Source organism: Chelonus insularis, unplaced genomic scaffold (genome assembly GCF_013357705.1).
Source record: "Chelonus insularis isolate UGA/USDA-ARS -01 unplaced genomic scaffold, ASM1335770v1 contig_56_pilon, whole genome shotgun sequence".
NCBI lineage: Eukaryota > Metazoa > Arthropoda > Insecta > Hymenoptera > Braconidae > Chelonus > Chelonus insularis.
In genome coordinates, this window is record NW_023276648.1 from 181376 (window position 1) to 209247 (window position 27872).

General features: G+C 31.4%; 1 protein-coding gene across 2 annotated transcripts in view; it reads right to left on the minus strand.

Moving 5' to 3' along the window:
- Positions 1-27872, minus strand: part of Nrx-1 (Neurexin 1) — a 763150-nt gene that overhangs the window by 52498 nt on the left and 682780 nt on the right. For both annotated transcript variants that reach the window (XM_035088915.1, XM_035088914.1), the window contains one exon: positions 16627-16920. In XM_035088915.1, coding sequence (XP_034944806.1) covers positions 16627-16920 — 294 coding nt within the window. The remainder of the gene's footprint in view (positions 1-16626; positions 16921-27872) is intronic.

Here is a 27872-nt window from a genome sequence, read left to right on the forward strand (position 1 = left end):
TTAACCTTTTTAATATAATAATTGAATTTCTCGAATTAAAAAAATTTTTATTCATCGATTTATCAATTGATTTGTTATTGTCACTACACATATCAACACATCCGTTCGAGAAAATTTGGCAGTTTGAATTGAATCTAATAGGTGTCGCGACGAATGTACACACTAGTATAGAATATACTATATATATACACACTAGTATAATATATAATAGTATTAGTAATATACATGTGCTGTGACAAAGGTTTCTGCTGTTCGTTGGCGCCAAGTCGTATGTTGTGTAGTCTTTTATTATTTATCAGTGATCACTAATCAATTATTTTTGTAAGTCAACTGTTTGTGTTATGTGAATCGTTGGTGGAATAATGGAAAAAAAGGTTTTTTGTGCAGTGGGGCAACAGTGCAAATGTGTTAAATTTGTGTCTGATAAAAATCATTCAGATGTTAAACTTGTGCGAGAAAAAATTCAAAACATTTGTGCTCGTGATAAACTGTTAACGGAAGCTGCCAATGGAAAAAGTATCATCATTCAAATGCAAGATCCTGACACACAAATATGGTGTGGTGTTGAAGATGATGATGAAATTCCTGATAAAATGAAACTCAATATAATTTTTTTATCATCATCATTACCTGAATCGACCATTTCAATATTAACAGAAAGTAATTCTACTGTTTCATCAAAAATACTTAACAAAGAAGAAGTATTGCCTATGTCTATGAAAGTTTTATATACTGAACCTCACGTGGAAAATCAAATATGTTCGGAAGCAGAGCAGATAGATGATATAGCTGTTGATGAAGTAAGTCATATATGTATCATAATACTTAACATTGTGTAATAATTAATTGACTGAGTAATAAATTCGATAATCTATTGGTACTACTTTTTTCTTTTAAAAAAAATTTTGACAGGTGAAAGAAAATCTTGCTCCAATATCTGATCTCAATTTTAGTGAATTATCATCAGTTGCATCAACCTCTACTGCAAAATCCTGTGGTGATGTTAAATTTACTATACATGATGCTATAATTATTATGTTTTATATTAATATTTGTTCAGTATTTAATTCAGATTATAAAAAAGATGTTAAAGTTGAATTTTCCAAGAGTACAACAAAAAAATTTGCTGTAAAACGAAATATTATTTCACTTGGCGAGTCATTACCTCCACTAAATTCCGATTTACAACAAAAGGTAGACGAAATAGGTGTAGTGCATGCTCAGAAGGATTTAATGTATCACTGGGGGACGTATTTATGGCAGAAAACAGCAGGAATACCATCTAAAACTGATTATAAAAATATGGCAGAAAACATTGTCAAAGTTTATCCACCATTAGGATTGAAGAATGGAGATTCTGTAAATATTTTTATCTTTTTATTTTCATTTTATTGTAAACCAAATTTTTTCAATTTCATTTCTGTAAAGGCCATAGTCAGAGCTACCCTCAGCTCATGGATAAGGAACCATCGAAAAACTGCGAAGAAGCAAGCAGCTAAAAGGAATGCAAATGGAAAAATAATTAAATCAATTTCTAATGCTGATGTTGTTACAATAGAAACGTAAGTATAATTGTGATTTTTTAAGACATGCATTCATTGCTGTATAGTAAAAATAATTCATCTTTTATATCAGAACCGCCGATTTCTACATCAGAACCGTCGACTTTTGACGTAAATGTTGCTTTGAAAGAGCTAGAACAGAAAAAGAAAGGAGGCAATACTCCTCATATTCGCAGACTCTTGAAAATTACACAGAAGGATCGACGTGAATGGATTGAAAACACTGCTCAATCAATTTCTGAAATCATTGATAGATATCCACAACTTCAGAATAGTGACTTGGTATTAATAAAATATTTATAAATACTACACTAAAATTCTGTCTTGTATATTCAAGAATCACACATTTTCATCATTTATTATTTTCTACTTTTTAAATAATTTAAGTTACTTTTTGAATTCTACAACCTAAAAAACTTGACGCAGAAAATGATAAACGACAACATCAACTCGATGGTGAAAAAGTTATTTAAATTTTTTGAGGTTGAAGAATCGCATGAATTATCTAAAGCAATGGTCATGATTACCTTAAATAGTGAACTATCGAAAAAAAATAAAAAAAAGTATAAAGCCTCTCTTTATATTAAAACAAGTATGTTTTAAACTTTAAATCATTTTGAAATTGTGTGTATTTTTGTATCATTTTATAAGGAAGTTAAAAAATGTGTATTTTTTACAGGTTAATACTTCATTAACAGATATTGAAGTAGAAGTAGATGAATCACCTCGTTGTGTTCTGTATACTACTGAACAGAACATTCAAGATGCCATAATTGTAGCTGATGAAAATATTCGCATGCACATCGATAATCCTTCAATTGAAAAAGTAATCACTTGTTTATTAGCAGCATATTATGTGTGGCATATTGAATACCCCCAACCATATCGTCACATGTTACAATTTCTCGATCATGAAATTTTTAGAACTGTATTTGAGAAAAATCCAGTAGTTGTAAAGTTTCTAAGGAAAATAGATCAAAAACTTGAAACTGAGGTAATAGAACAGGAATAGAATATTTTTTTACGTGTGAAACAATTAAAATCGAGTTTTACTTATATAAAATAGTATTTTTGTAATATTATTTTTAATATTTTTTTTGTTAGAATAAAAATGAATATATTCATTGCAATATTTAAATATATTCATTTGCAATATTTGAAACCTTATCATTCATTCTCATTCAAGTTCCTAAATTTCTGATAGACATAATTATTAAGCATTATATCTTATTTAATCAGAAATTGTTTAAATTACATTGTTCAAAATATATCAATAAAAATTTTATTTAATTCATAATTGAATTCTTTTTAAAAAGCTTTTTAATATATTTCAGATACATTCGATAAATATTTCATAAAACACTTCAAGTGCTTTACATGGCGTAAATAAAAAGCAAATAAAATGTTTTACCATAAAACACTTGAAGTGTTGCTTTCTCTAAAGCACTTGAAAACATTTAAAAAGTGACTGCATACGTTTAAATGTTTAAAATGTTTTAACTTAAAACACTTGGATTTGTAGTGTAGTCAATATCGACTTAATTTTCAAATGAAATTGTTATTGTTTGGTTTAAAAGTATTTTAAGTAGCTAATCTTTTCATTTTTTTTTTTTTTTAGTTATTTTGTTGTAAAAAAACGGCTCTATCGAATTCGTCCAAATTTCTTTTAGGTCTTCTTCATAATAATATCTTTCGAATAAATTTTGGTTCAAGTTGATATCTTTATCCGTTCTTAAGATGTCGAAAACGAACAAATGCTGACGTCCGTACATACATCCATCCATACATACATACATACGTACACACACATCATTCTAAAAAGAAGTCAGTATGCTTGCAAATATCTTAAAACGTGGAGATTGATGATAATGTAAATATGTCAAAGAATGAAAGACAATATGCCAGCTCGAGAAAGAGAAAATTCAATCGTCGGAAGCTGGATACTTTCTCAATTTATAACGATAACATTTAGAAAAAAACGTGAAGAAATCAATCAAAGCAAAGAAGTTCAAGCAATATTATAAGCCATGAAAAGACCAATCCCTATAAATAATTTGAAGCATGAAATGATCGAAAATACAAAAGTACAAAATAAGAAAAAGGAGAAAGAGCAGTAGAAGGAAATGATAGAGAAGCTGTAGGCGGGGAAGAAGAGCAGTGGAAGGATAAAAGGAGGGATCAGCAGTAAAAATGGAAGCTGTATAGCAAAAGCCTACAGCAAGTATGATATGAAGCACTCCCCTAAAAATCACCAAAATAATAAATAAATAGATAAAAATGCTCAGAGATAATGATCGAAATATGGATACAAAGTGTGGCGTGAGAAAACTTCGAGGAAATGTGTTTTATATCGGAGATTCAGAAATTGTTTTTCAGGTTAATAAAATTCTCATTGCTGATCAAGTTTATAGAAGCACACCAGGGCTACTTGAATTATTATTATTTAAAAACTACCCAATAAACTTGCTGTTAATAAAAGAGATAAAAGAATTTTTGGTGACATTGTTAAATATACAAACATGGCTCGGAAAAATTATAATCCAAATCAAGAGCTCAGAACTGATTATCGTAAAAAATACAATATGTATGTTGCAAAGTATAATGGTCGTGGATTATTAACCAAAATGAGGAAATTTTGACCTCAATATAAATCTCAATAAAAAATCAACCAACAAATTTCACCTACTTGGATGATCCTTATGAGCTCGTTGATCGATTCTGGCTACTTATAGCTTCCTATAATGCGGGAAATAATACTTATTTGAATGAGATAATTTCAATCATTGAAGAGCTTAAAGAAGCAAATAAAGGAAAAATTTTACCCAAAATTTATTGAAAATTTTTTTTTAGTAAAAACTTTACCCAAAATTTCTATGATATATAAGTCAAAAAATTGAGTATCTTTTATTCGCGTAGTGGCTACCATACAGTTTATACGCTTCAATAAAAAAATAAGTATCAATCGTCATGATCAATATTAGACTCCTAGTTACAGTCAACTTCAGGGCCGTTGGGGAAAAAATTGTGTAATATAGGTGATGCTATAGATTCAAGTGATGTCAAAGTCAATCACTTGATAATAAAGTAGAAGGACTTAATAGAAAAACGACGGATATAGCATTTAAAGTTGAAAATAATGTAGCAGTATCAGTAAAAAATACACTGGAAACTCATCCATCTTCTTCAGCCAATTCAATTAATACAATAAATTCAAAGTTAATAGCACTTCAAACCAAGTTTGATGAATTTAAGATAATACTTAAAAGAGGTATATATTCTGAACTATAGTCGACAACTAATCATTCGTGTGTTAACTTTTGTGGTGTTCAAATCATTTTCTGAAAAAATGAGTGTGCATCGTCTTGGAAAGCATTGGGAATCTACTCCTGGTCTAGTAAGAGGGCCTCCTGAAATGGATGTCAATTAACAAGTGACGATCAGTTTGATATTGATGGTGAACGATTGTGCAATATAGTTGATCCCATAGAAAAGTGTTGATAATATTGTGCATTGAGAATTTAAAAACTTACATAAAATACTGTTGGCAGATTTTATTGAAGCAATAGATCTATCGGATGATGAAACTTGATTATTGAGAGAAACTATATCCACTTTGAGAGAACAGATAAACAATATGGAAGATTCAGTATCTGGTGAAATATCATTGTCATCATTGAATGAAACTATATCTACTTTAGAGAAGAAGTTGGATATTTTTTAATGAAAATTTATCGCAGAAAGAATTTACAGTGATTCTAAATTTTCAAAATTTGATGTCAATACTGATTCAATAGAATTACAGTTCAATGTATGTCGGAAAGCTATAATAAACCTTTTCGAAAAATCAAGGAGACGAAATGCAGTATTGAAATCATTACAATCATTGAATTTCTGGCTCAGTTGTCTAACCTAGAATAATGAATCAAATGAAAAAAATGAAGAAAATAATTTCCAATGAGCTGCATAAACCTGCAAAAACAAACTTTAAACATAGGAAATTTCATATACGAGGTTTCGATGAAACATAGCAAAGGAATTGGTTGATTAAACTGCTTACTGATCCACCAACAATAGATAGGAATAAATTTGAACAATTATCTATATATCGAAATATGCCTGGGCTGTAGAGGTGGAAACAAAAAAAGGAGAAGATGTCACTGATGCTATGAAATCAGTGTTAATACAGAAACGAGTTCCTCAAAAATAACATGTAGATAGAGACAAAGAATTTTATAATAAAGAATTTTAAATACTTATAAAGCAATACAACATAGAAATGTTTTCAACATTTACAAATCTGAAGGCGTATGTAAACGATTTAATCGTACATTAAAAAATAAAATGTGGTAACAATTTACGATACGTGGAAATTATAAATGAATTGATATTTTATTTTCTTTTATGAAATCATATAATAATACAATACATAGTACCATTAAAATGAAACCGGAAGATGTAACAGTTGATAATAAAAAACAATTGCTTCAAGACATTTATAAAGAACATTTACATTTAGTAAATAAACGTTTAAAATTAAAATTTGAAATTGGAGATAAAGTGTGTGAAAGTAAATATAAACATGCATTCGCAAAAGGATATACACCCAATTGGACAGTTGAAATTTTCACAATTGAAATCATCAAAAATACAAGACCTGTGACATATGAATTCATTAATTATCAAGATCAGCCAATTGAGGGAAAATTCTACACCGAGTAATTTACCAAAGTCCAGTATTCAGATGTCTACCTTGTTGGAAAAGTGTTGAAAAAGCAGAAAAATGTATGTTGAATGGTTAGGATTTGATAAACCACATAACAGTTGGATAGATATAAAAAATTTGTAATTTTATTAATTCAAATAAATAACGCACAATTTGTATCAGTAAATGCTCCTAATAAATAAAAACATGTTTCTTATTTATTATTTTTCGCCCTTTTTCCCATGTTTTTAATGTGATTGCTCTATTATTATTCTTATACCCCCATGAAATGTATCAGTTTTCCTTTCTTGCACCATTCGCTTATCATCTTCTGCGCTTAAAGCTTTTCTTATTTAAGAAATTGTACTCACTCTATGTTTTTCACTAACTATATGATGCTCAATTTGAGATATTTTAATAGCTCAAATACATCTTTGCATATTGCTAATTTAAATGATTCTTCATCGGGGAACTTCCTACACGTCATTATTTTATCATCATTAGATAAAGATTTAGATAATTTATCGATACCAGAGCTCATGGAACGGAATGAATCTACAAAACGAAGCTGTATGCTTGAATTTTTTTTCTTTTTTCATCATTATCATCATTCGATCTTTCTGAATTTCTATGTCTATCGATTTTAACTACTTTGGAGAATGATATATATTTTTCTTTTTTGATAGGAGTAATAGTTATAGTACCAGGAACATCTGATGATGATAATGATTCAATAAGAAAATGTGAATCGTATCCTGATAAATTATGGAAAACAATTGGAATTATAGGTTCTATTTGATAATTTAAATTACACTCATTATGAGCTGGACCACGAAATCTTCCTGTTAAATGACAATGATCGCGAACTTTCAGCTATAAACCATTTTATACAATCTTCCCCACGTTTGAGAGCAAATCTCGATTGTGAATCATTATACGAGCAATGTATATAAAAAGTTATACTACATGGTATATGTTCAGATCTTTCTTTAATAGGTGGTTTAATAATGCACTCTAAATCAGCATAAATTTCAAAAGGTACTTTTTCTTTATACATAGAATTTTTAAATTTTATTTTTAAATTTTCTTCTTCGAGGAATAAAATTTTACGATCGTTGAAATTAATACAATCTTGGATATGTTTATCATTGGATTCTTTCATTTGAAAGTGATTTGATCAACGGTCACAGAGATCTATACTCTTATTATGATTAGATAGTTGACTTGATACTCAACGAAAAAGAGATTAAATAACTGACTAATCGTAAACTAGTTTTTTATTTTTATCTACTTTTATCTCAGAAATCAAAAGATAAATACGATTTTTATTGTTATCATAATATTTACTTGAATAAACTGGTCTAATGTCATTATCATCATCTAAACCGTAAACATTAATAATTAAACCATTTAATTTCTTGAATTCACAAATATCACTCAACGGCGTTGGAAATAAGATTGTTTTTAAGGTATCAAAATGTTCGTTATAATTTGATATACGATTACTTGTTCGCGCATCTCATGCTGGATGTAACGAAGCGAGAACTGACCAGAGAAAACAGTATTCATCTTTCTCATTTTTTATGTTTAAAACAGCTTCTCTTTTTATTCAACTAGGAAGATCACAATATGTGCTTTTTTTGTTTTTTACTTTTCTTTATATATTTCGATCCTTTCTAAGGTGTATACCTATTGATATTTATCTATAAGCTATCGATTGTAACCATTGACCACCTAGAGTCACGTTCTCGAAACTCTTCTGTATCTTTCAATAAATGCGGTATAGTATGATTTCATAAATGATTTGAAAACTTCGTTGAAATCAGTACTTGTATGTTTTTTGTATTGAAATGCTTTTCTCCATACACTATCGAATCTTTTTTTATATTTTTAAATGTACAAGCTAATTCAAAATTTACAAGCAAATGATTTGTTAATAATTGATAATATTTAACTTTATCCGTTACTAATTCTTCGCATACTTCAAGAAAATTTTTTAAATTTAAATATATAAATTTAGGATTTCTTATTACATGAGTAGTACTGAGGCGATTTTTAAAAGCGCTGACCGAATCAATCATTTGAGGCCGGTAGATGCTGCTGCTACTGCTGACGATGATGATTTGCTGCTGATGATGATGTCGCTGTTGTAGCGGATGGTGTTGATCTTGAGGATGTTGTCGTTGTTTTAGATAATGTATTATTGATTACACCACCACTCACTAGTTTTTCAAGTTCCTCGTAAACACTTTGGAAAGAATTATAATCTTCATGGATTTTTGGTATTCAATGTTCAACTCTCACAATAATGTTTGAAACTTTAAACTTTTGAGATAATGGTAACGATGGATATTTTGAATTATTCCCCACCGATATTAAAAATTTACTTGTTAAATCTAGCCAACGTCTAACTTCATCTCAATCGCACTGCTCTTGTTGTCCAAAATAACGACGAACTGACTCTAATCGTGAAAGTAAGCGATCGTGAAGATTATTAATCCGCTTGAAGTCCATCGTATATTCGCTCATTTCGACTAAGTAAAAATCGTGTAGCATGATGATTATATACGTATTTTGATCTTTGTTCACCTACCCGTTTAAATATAAAAATATTTATTCGATAAATTAAACATTAAGTATTTATTGAAAAATATATAAAATGTTTGAAAGGTGCATCCCACAAGCATCTCCCATAAGAGCAGGACGCCAATGACCTCTAAGATGCATTGGATGGGGCATCATTGGAAAGAACATCAACGCTTCCTCCCAAAATGCATGGGGTGAGGAAAAATGAAAATCTATTGGTGAAGGAGCGGTTGATAACTTCAGATGGAAAATTATTAAAAGTGCATCAACGCCTCCGTAAATGCGTGGGGGGGGGGAGAAAAAGTCGAAAACTTTAGTTAGTAAAGACAGGGTAAGTTTTGAAAATAGTAGGGATAAAATTGAGGCGAACAGTGCTATAAATGAGAGTTTTTAGTTAGAAAATCACTCTTAAACGAAAAGTTGTTTGATACTTTATAATCTTTGTAGGTTGAAAAATATCTTTTCTCTTTGTGAATAACGATGGATCCATCAGAATTCAATACCTCAGCCAAAAAAATCTTCAAAACAAAGGAAATGAAGGATCTGGAATTATCGAAACGATATAAAGTGACGGTATTGAATTTGATTGCAGCCAAGTACGGTGATGCTGCTGTGGCAACTCTGGACGACGAGTTTAGAGTTTTCCTTTCAAAGAGAATTGTTAAAGTATTGGCGGCAGACGATGAAAAACAATTGCTTAATTTCCGAAAGGCATAGATGATCATTTATACATGAAATATTATGGGACTGGATGTAACTCATTTGAACGCTTTTATGAACATGTTCTCATTTCATAATCATTTGTAAGTATTTAAAAACTTTTGTATCTGCTATAAAAAAATTTATTTTCGAATAACTTATGTTTTTCTATTTTTTGTTGCAGTTACTCCAAAGAAAGAGGCTTCTAACTATTCAATCTATTAATCAGTATCAAATAATTTTATACAAGTACAATTTCATATCAGTACTAAGTATTGTATATTTTATAATTCATTTTAACATGTGTAAAAGATTAAATACAAAAGTCTATGTAACCATATTTATGTTTTATCATTTTTATAAAAAAAGAACCTTATTTGCTTTCTTCTATACATCTATGTTTAATAAGAATTAGGCGATGAGAAGAAGAAGATAATTTTGATTTTTATATCATACTTATTCAATTTGTGCTCAATCAAGTTTGTGCGCCAATGTTATGCTCAATGTTCCATATTCAAAAATTGAAATATCAGTTATTACTCGATTTGATGTTGAAAATTCTAGAGAAATATCTTCTTGTAAATCATCAGCAACATAAATATATATTGCATTTTGTAATGCATTCGTTATGACTTTTTTTAGATGATCATATGGAACTTTACCACATTCCCAATCAATTCCGTAAATAGCATAAGTATCCCATAAAATTTAGTTCCACTTCATTTAGATTGCACTCTTAAGATGCAAAACTTTTTGAAGGTTGAAACAACACAGCACGTTCTAACGATTTATCTTGGAAATTATTCAAAGAGATGATGTAAAAATCTTTAACAACTAACTCACTATCCACAAAGGTATAACCGTGTACGTTTCCCACAACAGCATTCATTTTTGTATATTAAAGAATAATCTTACTCAGATAAGAGTTTTAGAAATACTGATACATCATTCTTCGGATAAATTGAGGATTATTACGACAGACATTCGATGTTTTTCAGATAGTTATAGATCCCCCTCCCTCCTTCGACTTTTGATCATCGAGATCAAATTTTGTTTCCATTAACTCAACTCAGTAACTCACAGAACTCATAATTGAAATTAATGCATTCATTTTTTCTCACTTTTCAATAAAAATAAGCATCTAATAGAGCTCGACGGACTCAAGTGTACAACGCAGCCTGTCAAAATTAGCATTACTCGTGTTCGCTTGCGCTCGGAACATCTATTCGTAGTGGTACTTATGTTTGTTATTAGTGCTCAGTGATTATCATCAAGCACCTCTTTTTCCGAATAAAGTGATAATCATCTTACACTTGAAGTGGTGCTCATTAAAAAACTAAACCGATTCATTTCTTAGTGTAGTGATTTTTATTCAACTTATCCAGTGGTGTCTAGTATACTCAACAAACCTAAACACTCATCGATAGTGCTGAGTAAACACATTCAGTTGCATTCAAATTTCTCAACTTAACTTAATGCTCAATTCAGTGATCATTTTGACTCTGACTGAACTTATTGTTAGTTTTGTGTAATACTTCAACTCATCTATTCATTACAATAGCTGATAAAAAAAAGGCCAATAAACTCGACACCCCTCATGCACCTGAATGTTAGCTTAAACGACCTCTTATAGTAATAGACGAGGTAACAAGTGACTCAGATGCTCAAGGAGATCAAGACTCACAAGTCAGCTCGAACTCATAACATATGCGCTCGACCTCAGACAACTACACTGCACTAATCCAGTACTCAACAGCACTCAGCTGGAGCTCAACAAGCCTTTAGATGCACTGAAAAGTCAGGTACTGGTAGAAAACCACAGTCTCCGTGTGACATGTATAGAGATCCTAAGTATTACATCATCACCTGTGAAAAGTTCATTCACCGTTGCGGATTGATCACGAACGCCACAAGAAGTTATGTGATAACTGTTCAAGACATCATAAGCCAGAGGCGTGCAACACCACAAAATAGTGCAAACACTGTGGAGGCTTGCATCATACAATGCTCTACAATTTTGCTCTTCCTTGTAGCACTCGACAATGAAATTATAAGCTTCTGCTTGAGCACTCATTTGAGCATACACGCTCTCAACGTAACATTCATGCTAGTCCGCATTCAATAAGCAACACCAGAATTCACGAAAAACTGCACTTATACACCAACTCTTTATGTCACTCACCATCGTTCTTCTCCACTGACAACTCAACATCGAGCTTAGTCAAGGTGCAGACTCAGTCTTCAATAGTTTCTAATACTGTTCTCCAGTATCCTGTGCCCAATAATACTTTTTCTTGTGTTCATGTACTTACAAACTCATATACTTGAACCAATTACCCATCTGCATCCATTAATACAGATCATAACTTATCGCACTCACCTTATGCTTCTTTAATAATACTCAATGTTTACAAGTTCCCCTTGCAACCAGCTTAACTAACCTCCTGACTCCTACTTACACTCATACCGTTTGGGTAGGAGCAGCGCCTACTGTTACGGCAAAGGGAAAAGTTGTACTCATATTAACGTCCAGAGACTCAACAGACTCAGTCAACGTCGGCACTTACATTCTCAAAGATCTCACTAGGTTGTTACCATCATTTTCTGGTACGTCTGGTCCATTGCCACAATTTGTAGACTAGCAGTTAGCCGATCCAGACTACATGGTAGCCAGACCTGTTGTCATCATACTTGGTGCAGATATTTATAGCCAAATAATCAAACCTAAGGTTAGATCTCAATGAGCCGGATGATCGTTCAAGTAGCCAACTAACGCAGTGGACATTGACAAAGCGTTAATGTTCTGGGTTCAGCACACTCAAGCCAGTCATTTTGGCGAAGAACTCGCAATGATCGAGAAAAGAAAACCGTGGCCGAAACGTCACGCCTTTGCTCAACTTACCACTCATATTGACTCACAAGGAAACCTCGCGAGGTGGTCACCGTCGATTTAACTGAGGATTTTGTTTAATTATCTACGTTGTAAATGATAAACTACGAATTATTTTTTTTCTGCCGAAAAACGTTTTCAAGGGGTGTAAAGCACCACCAAAGTTGACACCCTATAAAAGTGATTTTTGATTTTCACATATTTCTAATCCAAATTTTCCAAAACGACCTTATACGTTAATAACAACATAAAAAATAATAAGAAATACTTTCACTTACATATTTACAAAACTTGTGGACATACATTTTTTTTTTTTATTAAAAATAACAAAAAATCTACAATTCAAGAACTATTAATTATTCTTTAATGGGATCAATTTTAATCGAAAAAGTATGAAAATTTACGAAATACGTGGATTTGCAATTTTTAAAATAACATTAACGACAGTGAACAAAAACGCAATTAAAAAATTTTTGATTGTTATTGATTACTTATTTAGAGTCACAATAATCACCGAAAAAATACGTCGTAATGAGAGACTGAGTAGTTTATGATTAGTCAACATATTATTTTTTGTTATCGTCACGTGGGCAACAATAGATATAATTCTTATCGCAGTCAATGATAAACTATTTTTAAGAAGAACAATTTTCACTTGTTGATGCTAATATACAATTGAAGAATCACTTTGAAGAAATATTTTTGAATGCAATAAATGGGTATACTGACATCGAAATGATAGAGGAGAACTCATTGCATTTGGAAGAATCATATAAGGATTGGAAGTGTAAATTTACATTTGAGAAATAATATTATTAAATTACAATAACTGACTCATAATCAACTCTCGTCTCTGCGATATATTAATTTTCTTCGTTATTTATGGTTTAAAAGTAGTTATACATTTATTAAACCAGATAAATTTAAAAATCCAGTCGATTTTGGAAATAACTGTAAGTCTCGTTGTGAAATTCCAGAATGTAATAATATTGTAATTATCCGTTGTGCATGGTGTAAAAAATCATTGTGACTCGAACATTTTTACAATTATTGTCATATATGTAATACGTACGATAAATAAATAATTTATCTTCTTCGTTTTGATACAAATCTAGGGAAAAAGGGAATATTTTTTTGTGGCATCGATTTCGATGTCATTTTAAGAATTGTAAAGAGATGCATCCCACAAATTTTTATACTCTTTCGATTAAAATCGGTCCCATTAACGAATAATTAATAGTTTTTGAGTTATAGACTTTTCGTTATATTGAATAAAAAAAAATGTAGATCCTCAAGTTCTATGAATATGTAAATAAAGGTATTTTTCATTATTTTTTATGTTGTTTTCAACGTATAAAGTCGACGTTTAACGCCTGTGCTGGCGTCGACGCCATAGTGCCTCCTGGACAGTCACACGTATATCACACATCCGAACAACTCCACTGTATTGTGTGCCTGTCGCTACACGTGGTCTGAGATTTTTTTTGTGGTTATATTACGCAGACGACTCGGTTTAGTGAATTAAATGAACGGTTAATGGAAAACTCACGTACAATTAGTGATTAATCATATCTATAGTCATAGGTTCAATGTTTTTGTTAATAATAATTCCAGAAAACCATATTCCTTGTGTGTTAGTGCAAGTTTATTCTCTGAACCTTCTCGTATCCAACCTTTTTCAGCCCACCGAGGCTCGTTTTAGTATTTGTTTGTTAATCAGCCGACTCAAAGTCTGAACAGCAATTTCAAAAATAACATAGAAATCGATGTCAAAGGGAATATTCCTTTTTTTCTCAGATTTGTATTAAAATGAAGAAGATGAGTTATTTATTTATTGTACGTATTACATGTAGGACAATTATCGTAAAAATGTTGAAGACGCAATGATTTTTACAACATGCACAACGGACAATTGCAATATTTTTACATCCTGGAATTTCACAATGAATTTTGCCAATACTCATGCTCTATCAAACACTTTTGGTTCATGGATTGCAGATGCATATTCTTCGTCCTGTAAAATTTTTGGTTTCCAATCATTATACGGTTCTCCAGAATGTAATGAATGCTCTTCCATCATTTCGATATCAGCATAGTCGTTCGTTGCGTTCCAAAAATTCCATAGTATTTGTTTAACGTGACTCTTCAATTGTATTTCAGCATCATCTACAGGTGTCTCCATAACTTTCATAATTTGAAATATTGTTAAAAGTAACCGAACGATATTGAAGGAGTTTACTTTCATTTTTAACTATTGAGTATTAAACAATTTTCAATTAAAAGATAATAATATTTCTGTTCAAAGCACACAATTTCATATACATATAAAATAATGACTATCAACTAAAATTAAAATAAATATAGGATGTGAAAAAATCCATTCATTACAGTATTAAAGATGAATGCGAAAAAATAATGTTACAATTTTTTAAATGATCAAGATATGTCACATTCGTTCAAAATGCTAGCACTGAACAATCCGGTTATTAGCCCAGGCATATTATTGCAGGAATAATTAACGTTTTTGAGAAAGGTGCTTAGTTGAGTCAGTGTTGTAAAAGCCGGGAAATTTTCGATGACTCAAGGCTTCGTAGCATATGGAAGAGATGTGGTAAGTGGTGAAAGAAGAAGGCCAGTCCTGAGTGGAAATGCAACTCCAACGAAAACGACGTCCCGTCGAAAATGAGATTAAAATTGAGCACTGTTCTTGAGCAGAGAAGTGAACCATTGAAGTTAATGTACATGCAAAAGTATCACAAACTAAAAATGGGCCTACGTGACTTTGTAGTACAGTACATAGCTCAGAGTTGTCTTTTATCACCAAAGTTGTTAGCCGGCTCTCTTCGAAATATAATAGATTTCAAACAGCTTAGAATTTCATAGAGAGCTGAAGATAAACAATGTTACACCTGTTTGAAAGGTCGATAAAGGAAGAACGTCAACGAAAGCGAGAAGACTATACAGTGTTACTATTACAAGAAGATTAGAAATGAAGGAGGAAGACAAGAGGTTAAATCAAAAAACTGAAGGAAGAGATAGCCGTGACTGTGGTTTCGTCGTTACAGCATACAAAAATAGACAACTGATTATGAAAGAAGAATAAAAATTTTTCGGTCATATATTCTTGTAGAAGATGATGAATAGAGTATTTGTGCAAATTTCGAATATTTGATTCTACACGTTCCAATTGTAAAGGGGCTGGGCCTTCCAGTGCGTAAGGTCACGTAAGCGATAACTGTTGCAACGTGTAGAATAAAATATTTGAAAAACTTAACCATACTCTAGATTGAGTAAAAATTGTTTGAATAAGACGTACAATAGACCAAATACACGAGAAAAGTGCGTAGAATTTTTTTTTTTTTTTATAAAAAACTATGAAAAATAATTTGCAACTCAGAATAAATGAAAGAAATGTAAAAAAATATTTTATATTACCAATTAGTAATTATTAAAAATTTTTAAGGAACATCAATAAGTGACAGCTAGTTTGTAATAATGATGAAGTAACTGGAAAGAATAGATGAAGTAAAAAAAAAAATAGTAATGACAAAAAAATTGTTTAAAAGACAATTAAAAAAAATATTATAATTTTCCCGGATGCATCATTCAGAAAATCATCGCTCATTATTAAAAAATGAATTTCCCAAAAACAATAATTGTTATTGGAAATATTTTTCATGTAAACAAAAAAAGATAAGCATATTACAAATAAATTTTCAATAAATCCAACATTCTGTTGATAATTGTTTATAAAAATCCTACAAATAGAATTGGAAAAAATTTTAAATAATTAGAAATTACACATTTGTGGATAGCATTTATCTATAAGAAATGCTGAAAAAATTTTTAAAAAATTGTTTCATACTCTTCACATGAAGAGTGGAGTGCATGTTGAGACTTAGTGCACATTACGTAATATTATTGTTGATATAATAAAAATTGAAAATTGCTAGACGAGTGCATAAAAAATGTATGCGCTATGATTTGAATTTTGTTTTTCTTAGATAGACAGTGTTAGCCTCTAGTTGACATCAGCAAAAGATACTTAATAGAAAGTGTTTCGACACGTAACATAATATTGAATGATGTTAGGGATGTTTGTCTCCGTTTTCGTATTTACGAAATAGTCGTAATTGAATAAATATTTTCCCCATCTGATTAGTTGTAAATTAAATGATTTAACTTACCATTTTCACATTTTTCTCCAACAAAACTTGTCATATCACAGTCACATGTGATACTATTCCATTTTTGGATGCATTTGCCATTGTTGAAGCATTTTTCTTGAGAACATCTTTTTGTTGCATAGAAACTAGTATAGCTACTACATCCAGATTCAACTAAAGTACTTGGAACCACGGCATCGATTAATAGATCAATACTTTCACCGCTGACATCTAGTGACGCAATACACCCCACAAATCCGTGACGACTTAAAATGTGGGATGGTAATCGATCGTACAGTAATTTTTCCACTCCACCTGAAATTGAAAGGATATATTCAAATCAAAAATATCGGGAGCAGCTTGCACGAAATCATTGACTAGAAATGATTGGGACCGACGGTCTATATTAGGTAGTAAAATGCTTCTTTGATTGTCTTTCAAAGCCGTAGTTAAAAGCTGAACATGGTAGACTTCACGAAAAATGCATTCAAAGTTTGGAATCTTTGAAATCAAAATTTTTTTTTTATCTGTTGAAACTCATGACGAACTATCAAGCGAGGAGACAAAATTACAAAAACCGGTCGTGAAAATTTAAATAGATATTTATAATATCTTTCTTCATAAAATCATAGAGATTACAATTCAATACTGATAATAGCAAAGAAAAACTTTTTAATGACCGTAACAAATACCTATAAACAATAATTAAAGAATACAAAATTGAATCGACATCAAAATGAAAATTAAGGAATTTTTAACGTTGCTTATTTGCGACAGGGCGTTTGGGGAGCACGTTTCGTATTTGTAGTTATAGTAAATTGACAAATAACAAATTTAAGAGCGAAAAGACCTCTGCCATTCGGCGAAATTCCGAAAACTATAAAAATTGGAAGAAATTTGATTGCTGAGGGTCCTGCACTGAGTGTAAAAAAGCCAGCGTATTGGATGCACTCTTTACACTCGCTGCAAGTTTTCGAGCACAATCAACGTGCTTGGAGGAATTTTGATGTGAACAAAACTGATAGAATAGAAAGTCGAGCCGTTGTTCATATACTAAAAATGAGAAAAAGAAGAGCTGACTGCACAAAGTCAGCATTCTCCGCCTATAGAATGAAAATTAAGTTATTACTCGAACCTAAGGTGGTTATTACTTTACAGATATAGTTTAAAAAAAAAAGGAAAAATTTTAATCAACATTTCAAACTATAAAAATTATGGAGCCACCTGTAAATGATACTGAAAGACAATTAAAGAATCAATTTGAACAAATATTATAGAATGCAATGAATAGGTATACTGATTTCAGAATGATGGGCGAGAATTTATTATATTGTAAAATATTTGTACGTAATGACTAATAAACTAACGACAGTTTTATAAGTTGTTAACGTTGCTTGACGATTAGGATGTTTATAGCAACGAGAAGATAGTTTGTTCACCTCCAGTTTTTAACTAAGACATGACAGGACGTCTTTTCTTCAATGAATTTATAGCTGTTAATCTTAAATGAGCATTACCATTTTTCTATTAATATCTGAAGTTATTATTTGGATTTATTTTACATTAGTGCCAGAAAGTGGTTCGTCTCGCGTGCCGTGAATATGTTTGTTAGTGAATTTTGCAGAATTTTTGGATTATCATGCTATAGAGTCCAAGTCGTAGGCAAACTCGAGCTGTAAAGAGAACTCAATTTGCCGATTGTATTGAAGTAGGTACTAACAGAGGATTCTAGCCGTAGAGATGAGGTTAAATCTATCAGAAAAGAGGTTGGACAGAAATAAAATTCGTTTAGAGGAGCGTTATAAAGAAAGTCGAAAGGAGACTCAAGACTTAGTTCGAGAGATAAGGAATTGAATTACTAACAATAATAATAACTCAATGTAATACACGTGCGTAGTGGTATGGTCGGAAAGAGTAATTTCCGGCTTATTGTGTTCGATGCGTTGAGGCGTAGAGAGGGGGTAATTCTATAAAATTTTTGCTCTCCGGTTCTCAACGACTGATTCAATTTCACCGGGCATATAGGGCAGTACTGGTGGCTCGTCTATTCCATAAGAGTACCGAAGGTGGTAATACAGCACTCTTAGAGCGGCGTCATGCCTGTGAATGTATGCTGAGCGCGCTAATATTGAACAACCCAATACGACATGAAATATCGTCTCATCTACATTACCATGGCAAACTTAGCATCTTGTGTCCTCGAGTTGCTCGTGCATAACGTCACGCTGATAGGCGAGGGTGGAAAATACACCATCTTAGCAGGCCATAATGAATCCTCCGGTCTCAGAGAACAAGCCAGCTGACTTAAGGTGTTGGAAAGTCAGCTGGTGTGACAAGTCCTGTGTTTCGAGATGACGGTAAAACACACCATGTAAGGACTTTGCCACATGTTCGTCGAGCAGTTTTAACTGCTCGGTTGTTTTTATATTGACCTTCCGCTGCTCTCTGGTCAATTGCAAAAGCATTAGACCGTCTGGGCTGCTAGGGTCAAACACTGAGCCGAGGTGTTGCGCTTCCTGAAATGCTGTTCTATATCAGAACGCATCACTTTCCAGTAGTTCAAAGCTGTTCACAAACTTGAAAGAGGATCAAAGCTCTCATAGATGTCATAAGCCAGTCCTATCACTAACCTGTCATGTAGACATTTCTAACTTCGTAGTCCACGACCTCCCAGATCACGGGAAAAGTATAGGCGTTGGACTGAAGATCGCGGGTGATAACTTCGATATGATATCATCACTTTCCTCGTGATAATGTCCAACTCTTTAAGTTCTTTTTGGAGCCATTTACGAACTCCGAATGAGTATAGCAAGACTGGGACAGCGAGCATATTCGTTGCTTTGACTTTGTTAGGGCCTGATAATTTAGAACCCCATATTCTCTTAAGTCGCCACTTGCACTCACTGCAGAAAGAATCTTTGATGACAAACACGGTCTGTAAGGGAGATCGCGCCTGTCTAAGATATCAGTATGACTCTCCAGCATCCAGATGTTTGATGATGCTCTCGTCTGTAAGCTCGACATTAGCACTCCAGTTAGGCGATCTTCTTTTTACTAAGTAAGCAATTGCGCCCCGGCTGAAACAAATATACGTGCAAAAGAAGAGAGTAAACAGGAACGCTACAGAGAGCTCATGGAGGCCATGAGAAATGTCTATCACGAATACATAGCGCACGTGATAGTCCTGGTGATTGGCGCCCTCGGAGGGAATAGGGACCGCTTCCTGACAGGGCTTCGAACAATACTAGTCTGCCGTAGTCAGGATGAGATTCTCGCGGTTCGTATATAGAAAGCGGTCATCCTCTCAGGTGGGTCGGAGCCCTGGGATCTCTGGCCGGACACTTTTAACGAACCAAATGGCGATACTAACGATAGTTTTAATGAAAATAATGATTTTAGAAATAATTTCAAAAAAGATAATTAAAATCATTAAAATTCTTTCGAAGGTAACTTTAAGTCCAACTCTGTATCAAAATTCTTTGCAAACTTTTCAATATTGGATTTGTGGTAAAAAAGGGTATTCTGAAAAGAATCGTCCGGTTTTCAAGCTGTTTGAGCTAGTTTATTAAATATTCATAATTCTAATAAGTCTACTGGTAAGACTTCATACAGAAGAAAATTTCGTCGAAACTAAAAATTAATTCAATTGACTTTTCTTCCTCTTCTGGTTCTTCGATACCAAAACTTTCACTTAAAGGGGAAATTAATGGTAAAAAATGTATCATGACAGTTGATACTGCTGCTGATATTACGGTTGTTAGTACTTCTTTACTTAAAAAAAAGGTAACTGCTATGAATAATTCTTCAGTTTCTTATTCCATTTTTACAGTTCTAGGTAACAAATTTGATTTTAATTTTATCAAGATTGTGGAAATTAATATTTCCGATATTATGGTTAATTTAAAGGTTGTTTTCGCTGAAAATGAAGTTTATTTGGATAATATAATTATTTTCAGTAAAAGTCTAAATGAACATTTTTTTTATCTTTACAATGTTTTTCAAAGACTTTTACATCCTTCTCTTAAGGTAAGACCCAAGAAATGTATATTTTTCCAAAAAGAAGTTCCTTGGACATGTAGTTTTTGGTGAAGTACTAAAAGTTCTCCAGATAAAATTCCTGCCATTATTAATCGGCCCGTTCCTCAAAATAAATTTGAACTTAGAAGTTTTCTAAGTCTTGGTTCTCATTATAGGAAACTCGTCAACAATGTTGCTACTATTGCAAAACTTCCATATCTCATTAGTCAGGAAAAGGAAGACTTCATTTGGAATGATTTAGCTTTTCAAAGGTTCTAAAAATTAAAACAAATTTTCACTTCTATTCCAATTTTAGGTTATCCGGACTCAAATTATCCTTTTATTCGTGATACTGATGCTTTGAATGTTGGCATTGGTACTGTGTTATCTGGAAAAATTCTAGTTAATAGAAATTGTGAGAATGTTTATGATGAAATAGTTATTGCTTATTCTACGAAAACTTTAAACAATCGTAAACGTAACTACTGTGGTACTAGGAAAGAATTATTAGCTATTGCTATTTCTGTTAACCATTTTCGTCATATTCTTCTTGGCAAGAGGTTCACTATTAGAACTGATCATGCTTCTTTCACATGGTTACTTTCTTCCAAAAATCCTTAAGATCAAGTAGCCCGTTGGTTGAAAATCTTATTCCAATATGATTTCGAAGTTCAGCATAGACCTGGTCCTAAACATGATAATGCTGATGGCCTATCTCGGCGTCCGTGTGATTGTAAAAAATGTATTGAAACAGATTCTAATGAGAAATGTGATAGTTAGCATATGTTTGTGTCATTTGTGAAATTGACAATGATTCTGATTGAATTAAATTTCGAAACGACGATACTATTTTGAATTTGTTAATTACATTCAAACAGGAAAAAAAAATTCTCGAGTTTAATGACGTTTCACATTTTGATTCCACTTTTAGAATTTATTTACTGTATTGGAATTCTCGAGAATTGAAAAATGGCGTTTTAGTTAAACTTTGGGAAGCTCCAAATCTTTTTCATTTCATTTTTCAAGTTGTCATTACTCCAGCTAAAGTGAATGAAATAATTCTTGAGGCTCATAATTCTCCTTCTGGTGGTAATTTTTTGAATCAATAAAACAATTACGAAAATTCGTCAACGATTTTTCTCGGCAACTCTCAAACAAGATGTTAAGATTTGGTATAAAAAATGCCAAGGTTGTTTCGCTAAAAAGAGTCCCCATAAAAAGTCTCATGGTCAACTTCAAATTTATAATGTCGGTTCTCCTTTTGAAAGGGTTGCCATTAATATTCTTGGTCCTCTAACTGAAACCTTTTCTGGAAATGAATTTTAACTTGTTGTTACAGATTATTCTACTAGATGGCCTGAGGCGATTCCTCTGCCTAATCATCAGGTTTCTACTATTGCTGAGGCTCTAGTAACTTGAAAATTTTGCAGATATGGTGTTCCTATTGAAGTTCATTCTTATCAAGGTAGAGAATTTGAATCTGAAATCTTCAAGGAAGTGATGAGTCTTTTTGGTATTAAAGATACGAGGACCACGCCTCTTTATCCTTAATCTAATGGTTTAGTTGAAAGGTTGCATAGGACTTTCCTTCAATATCTGTCCAAATGTATTATTAAGAATCGAAAAGATTGAAATAATTTTCTTTGAGGAATTAATCCTTCACATAATCCTTTTACTGATGTTGTTTTTAATCTTCGATAATTGAAGATTGTTCACGATAATGTGCGTGATAAGTTGCAAATTAAATCAGAAAAACTTAAGTGTATGTATGATTTGAAATCCAATGTTCTTTTTTTTGATGCCGGTCGAAACGTTTGTTTATTTTTCCCTCAAAAAGTTAAAGGAAGATGTCCGAAACTTCAACGTAAGTGGAAAGGTCCATATATCATTAAAACAAACATAATGATGTTGTAATTTCAATTCATAAAATTCCAAATGGTCATTTCAAAGTTGCTTAGGTGAATAGACTATCCTCTTATGAAGATGATTAGTTATTCTGACTTTTTATGGATTTCTACTTTCTGTTTAATTCAGGGTTTTTGTAACCTCTAATCTGTCAACATTGGCTCTTATTGATCATTTGATTATTCATTCACAATGTCTGTCCTGGAGCGTTCTCGAGGAGTTACTATATAATATACACGGTTGGAGGCATTCTACCGGAATCCTTTTCTTCATTCATTGACCAAAGTGAGGCACTAGATGACCATGGTATCCTATTATTTTTGTCTGAATAGTATGCATAACTGTAAGCCCAATTTATTAATAATTTAATTTGCACTATGAGCAGAAGCTATCGAACTTATTTTTGAAAATTTCTTGCGCAAGTTGGAATTCGTTGTTTTAATTATATTGAATCATTTACTTGAGAGTCGGATTTAATGTTAAAAAAATGCGTAGTCAGTTATTTATTCAAAGAATCAATTCAATGAAGTGTAGCTAGTCAACCTAATGATTGAATAATACAATTTACAAATAACTTTGATTCTGTAAGGAACAATTTTGTATTGTTGAGTTCCATTACCTTCCAGTTCTTGGTATTTTCTGTTCGTTGGGTTTTTATTGATTCTTTTCAGTGGTTCCTTCTGATGAAAAAGAAGAAACGAAAGGAAACTGAAGATGAAAATTTGGATTTTTAATTTGACTAATGGACGATTAGTTTTAAGGAAACTTTTGTTGAATAGAATCACGTTATTAGTTTAATTTCGATCATTTTGGTCTGTATGGAAGTTTTCACCTTCCGCAGGATTTTCCCTCACTAATTATCTATTAAATTCCCTTTAGAAAGTTATTGAAATTGTGTCGATTGGTGAAATTTGAATTGTCGTCATATTTCTACGTTTCATGATATTGAAAAAGATCTAAAAGGATTCCGAACAAATTCGGTTGGGTGGTTCTTTTTCTAACAAAAAATCTAAAAAAAAAAAAAATAAGAAGATTAACTATCTGAAAAACTTTTAAAAGGAAGTACAACAATTTTCTTCGAAAATGAAGTCAGTATTAACTAGACATTATTGTTCACAACTAAATGTGACTTTTATTAAACATGCATTGTTTACAACAATATGAATTTGTTATAAAATATCAGTGCTCTGCAGTGGTCTGGGTGCGACCCGAAAGGTCCACACGACTAACTTTCCAGTGGAGAAAATAAAAAAACACCTCGAATGCAACCCGTTTCTATTTTTTACAACAAATGGAATTGTTATAAACGAAATGAGTCTGTTTTTATTCATTTGATATGGTTAGTTACTTCATTTCAGTAAAAGAAAAAATCGTGCGTTAGAAGAATTCAAATATACCTAATAGATCCTTTTTGTCATTATTTACAACAAATTTCATTGTTATAAACAGATAAAGTATGTTTTCATTAATGTGATACGATTGGTAACTTTTCTTTAGTAGAAAAAAAAAATTACGCGTTGGAAGCATTCGAAGATATTGCATAGATTTCTATTTCTATTATTTATACGAATTTAAAATTTGTTACTTAAATATTATCATGATCAATAATCATTTGTTAGTAACAATGTTCAATTATTATGAACACAATTCCATATTATTGACAATTATTATTGACTATTATAGCGTCTTTAATGCTGTTTTCTCGATCCTAACACGAGTTTAAAATTCTTTCACTGCTGATTTTGTTTTTTAAAATTTCTTTTTTTTATGAAATACCGTCATCATATTTTCATACAAGTATTTTAATCATTAAATAATTAAATTATTAAAAAGATTTTGAACTTTTGTCTAAAAAATAATATAATTTATAAATTGAGAAATTCAGGTCATTTTCCATTTTTTCTAGTTTTTTTGGTACTGCAAAAAAAATGGCTAGACCGATTTTGCTGAAAATCTAACTAAATCTAAGTTACATAATTACGCGTCGAATGCAATTGGTCCTACATCGATATCATTTCTTGTTTTCGAGATAATCGAGGCGAAAAATAATTCCGAACGCACATACACATACACAGACGTCCACTGGAAAACGATTCTATTCGACTCTGGGCACCTTAAAACTTTGAGATATGTCCAAATTCAGGATTCGCAAAATCGGACCCATTACTATAACTTCCCCCTGAGAAGTTAATTAAAAACTGTATTTTTCAATTGACTTATGTGTGTTTCACACTGATTTGGATTTTTTCAACAAAATGATAAGTTATGACTCTTAACAATCACGCATCGTTTATAACAATATGAATTTGTTATGAACAATTAATAATTGTATTTATTTATTAAGTTGTATGTATATCACATGGATTCGGATGCTTTCAACAAACATTGTTTATAATTATTTAAATTTATTATAAACAATTACTCATGGAGAGTTCGTCAAGTTAGCACAGACAAAGTGTGCTCAGACCTATTATCTTAATTAATTTTTAAGCAGACAGAGTTAAGAAGCGGCAATATTGGAAGCTAGGCTGAAATCTCAATTTTGATCGTTTTTGAATCGTATTAAATTGAATTTGAATTCATTTAGTTTGAGATTCCATTTTAAACATTATTTAGTTTCAGCCTGATCCAACTTTACCCAACTTATAGCATGTCTATAGCAACGAGGAAAGAGTTTGTTTATTTTCAGTTGTTGACCAAGACTTGAGTTGACCTGACGTCTTTTCTTTAATTTTTTAATAACTGTCAGTCTTGAATAAACATTTCTATTTCTTTATCAATCTCTGAAGTTATTATTTGGATCTATTCTACATTATTTTGAGGAACTATATTAAGGATTGAAAATCAGGAATTATAGAAGACGAAGAACATGCATCTGCAATCCATGATTAAAAGTGTCTGATTAAGCATGACTATTGGCGAAATGCATTATGAAATTCCAGGATGTCAAAATATTGCAATTATCAGTTGTGCACGGTGAAAAAACCGTTGTGTCTTGAACATTTTCACAATCATTGTCATCCATGTAATATGTGTGTAATGTCTGAATGCATTTTAATTTTAAAGAATTCCATTAAAGTAAATAAAGTTTCGAAGTTGAATCTAAATGTGAAACACCACTAAATTTAAGGATTTTTTTTTCTTTTTGAATTAAATTATCAAACTCGAAATACTATCATCATTCTGGAATTTTATCTAATCGGAGTTATCATTTATTTCACAAATAGTACGGAAATATTTTTGTTATAATAACGTTCTTCATTAGCATCAATTTTTAAACATTTCTTACAATCACATGGACGGCGAGATAAAGCATCAGCATTACCATGAATTTGACTAGGTCTATGCTGAATTTCAAAATCAGTTTGAAACAAAATTTCTAACCAACGAGCAACTTGATCTTTAGGATTTTCGAAAGAAAGTAACCAGCTAAGAGAAACATGATCAGTTCTAATTGTAAATCGTTTACCGAGAAGAAAATGATGAAAATGTTCAACCGAAATAACAACAGCTAACAATTCTTTTCTAGTAACACAATAATTCCGTTGGAGAAATCCTGACATCATTCAACTTTCGATAATCAACACGAAATCTGATATCACCACACTTTTTAGGAAGAAGAACAACAGGAGAAGCCCAAGAACCATAAGAATGTCCAATTGCATCTTGTTCTTTTATTTCTATCATAACAGTATCAACTTTTTCCCTATAATGTAAAGGAAAAGGACAAGGAACTTGTATAATAGAGAGAGCATTTCCAACATTAATAGATGTCGTAAAATTTTACACTTCCCAATATCGTAAGAATTTTTTCGATCAAATATTTGAATTTTTCAGTAACAATTGTTTAAAACATAAAACATTTCTCTCATCCAATAACTTCGAAGACCTATGAAACAAATCTAAAATGAATTCAGGAAAATTATTTAATTCAAAAGAAATTTTATTAATTGTAACAACTTTACCATTCGTAAGAAATTTCTTATAAAGAATTTCCCTAAATTCACCAAACAAACCCGATTTAACTAACAAAAAAACCTCGCGAGGTTGTCACTGTCGATTTAGCTAAGGTTTCTATGTAATAATCCACGTCGGAAATAATGAACAATGTATTTTTTTTGCTGCGGAAATACGTTTTGAAGGGCTAAAAATCATCCCCAAAGTTGACACCCTATAAAGGTAATTTTTGATTTTCACATTTTGAATTGAAATTTTCCAAAACGACCTTATACGTTAGAAACAACATAAAAAATACTTTTATTTACATATTTACAAAACTTGTGGATACACATTCTTTTTTTTTAAAAAAATAACAAAAAATCTGTGACTGAAATACTATTTATTATTTTCTAATGAGACTAATTTTAATCGAAAAAGCATAAAAAATTACAAGATACGTATTTTTGCAATTTTTTAAATAACATTAATGACAGTCAACAAAATTGCAGTTTAAAAATTTCCAATTGTTATTGATCAATTGACTCATTGACTGAGTAGTTTATGATTAGTCAAAATATTATTTTTTGTTATCGTCATGTGGGCAAACATAGACATTATTCTTATCAAAGTCACTCATAAACTATTTATGGGAACAATCATTCCTGTTACTGTAATATACGGATTATTCAATGCTAGCATTTTGAACGAATGTTTCATATTTTGATCATTTAAAAAATTGTAACATTATTTTTTTGTATTCAACTTTAATTCTGTAGTGAATGGATATTTTTGCATCTTGTATTCGTTTCAATTTTAGTTAATAGTCATCATTTTACATGTGTAAAAAATCGTGTACTCGAAATAGAAATATTCGTATCTTTTATTCTAAAAATTTTGTAACATTCAATAGTTGAAAATGAAAATTAAGTCCTTTAATGTTATTCGGTTACTTTTAAAAACATTTTAAACTATGGAAATTATGGAGACACCTGTAAGTGATGCTGAAATACAATTGAAGAATCACTTTGGAGAAATATTATTGATTGCAATGAATGGGTACACTGATAACGAAATGATGGAGGAGAATTCATTGCATTTTGAAGCACCATATAAGGATTGGGAACCAGAAATTATATAAGACAGAGAATATGCATCTATAATCCATGAACTAAAAGTGTTCAATGAAGCATGTACTACTGATAAAGAGAGCTTTAGTCATGATTATAAATTGCGAGCAGTTGAGTATTAGCGAAGAAGTGAGAAGAAGAATTCAAGTATCGATAGTGTTAAGCAGAAATTGTGAAAAGTACAGTCCACTGAACCTGAAAATCCAGTTGATTTTGCATTTGGAGATCACTGTAAGTCTCATTGTGAAATTCCAGAATGTAGAAATATTGCAATTATCC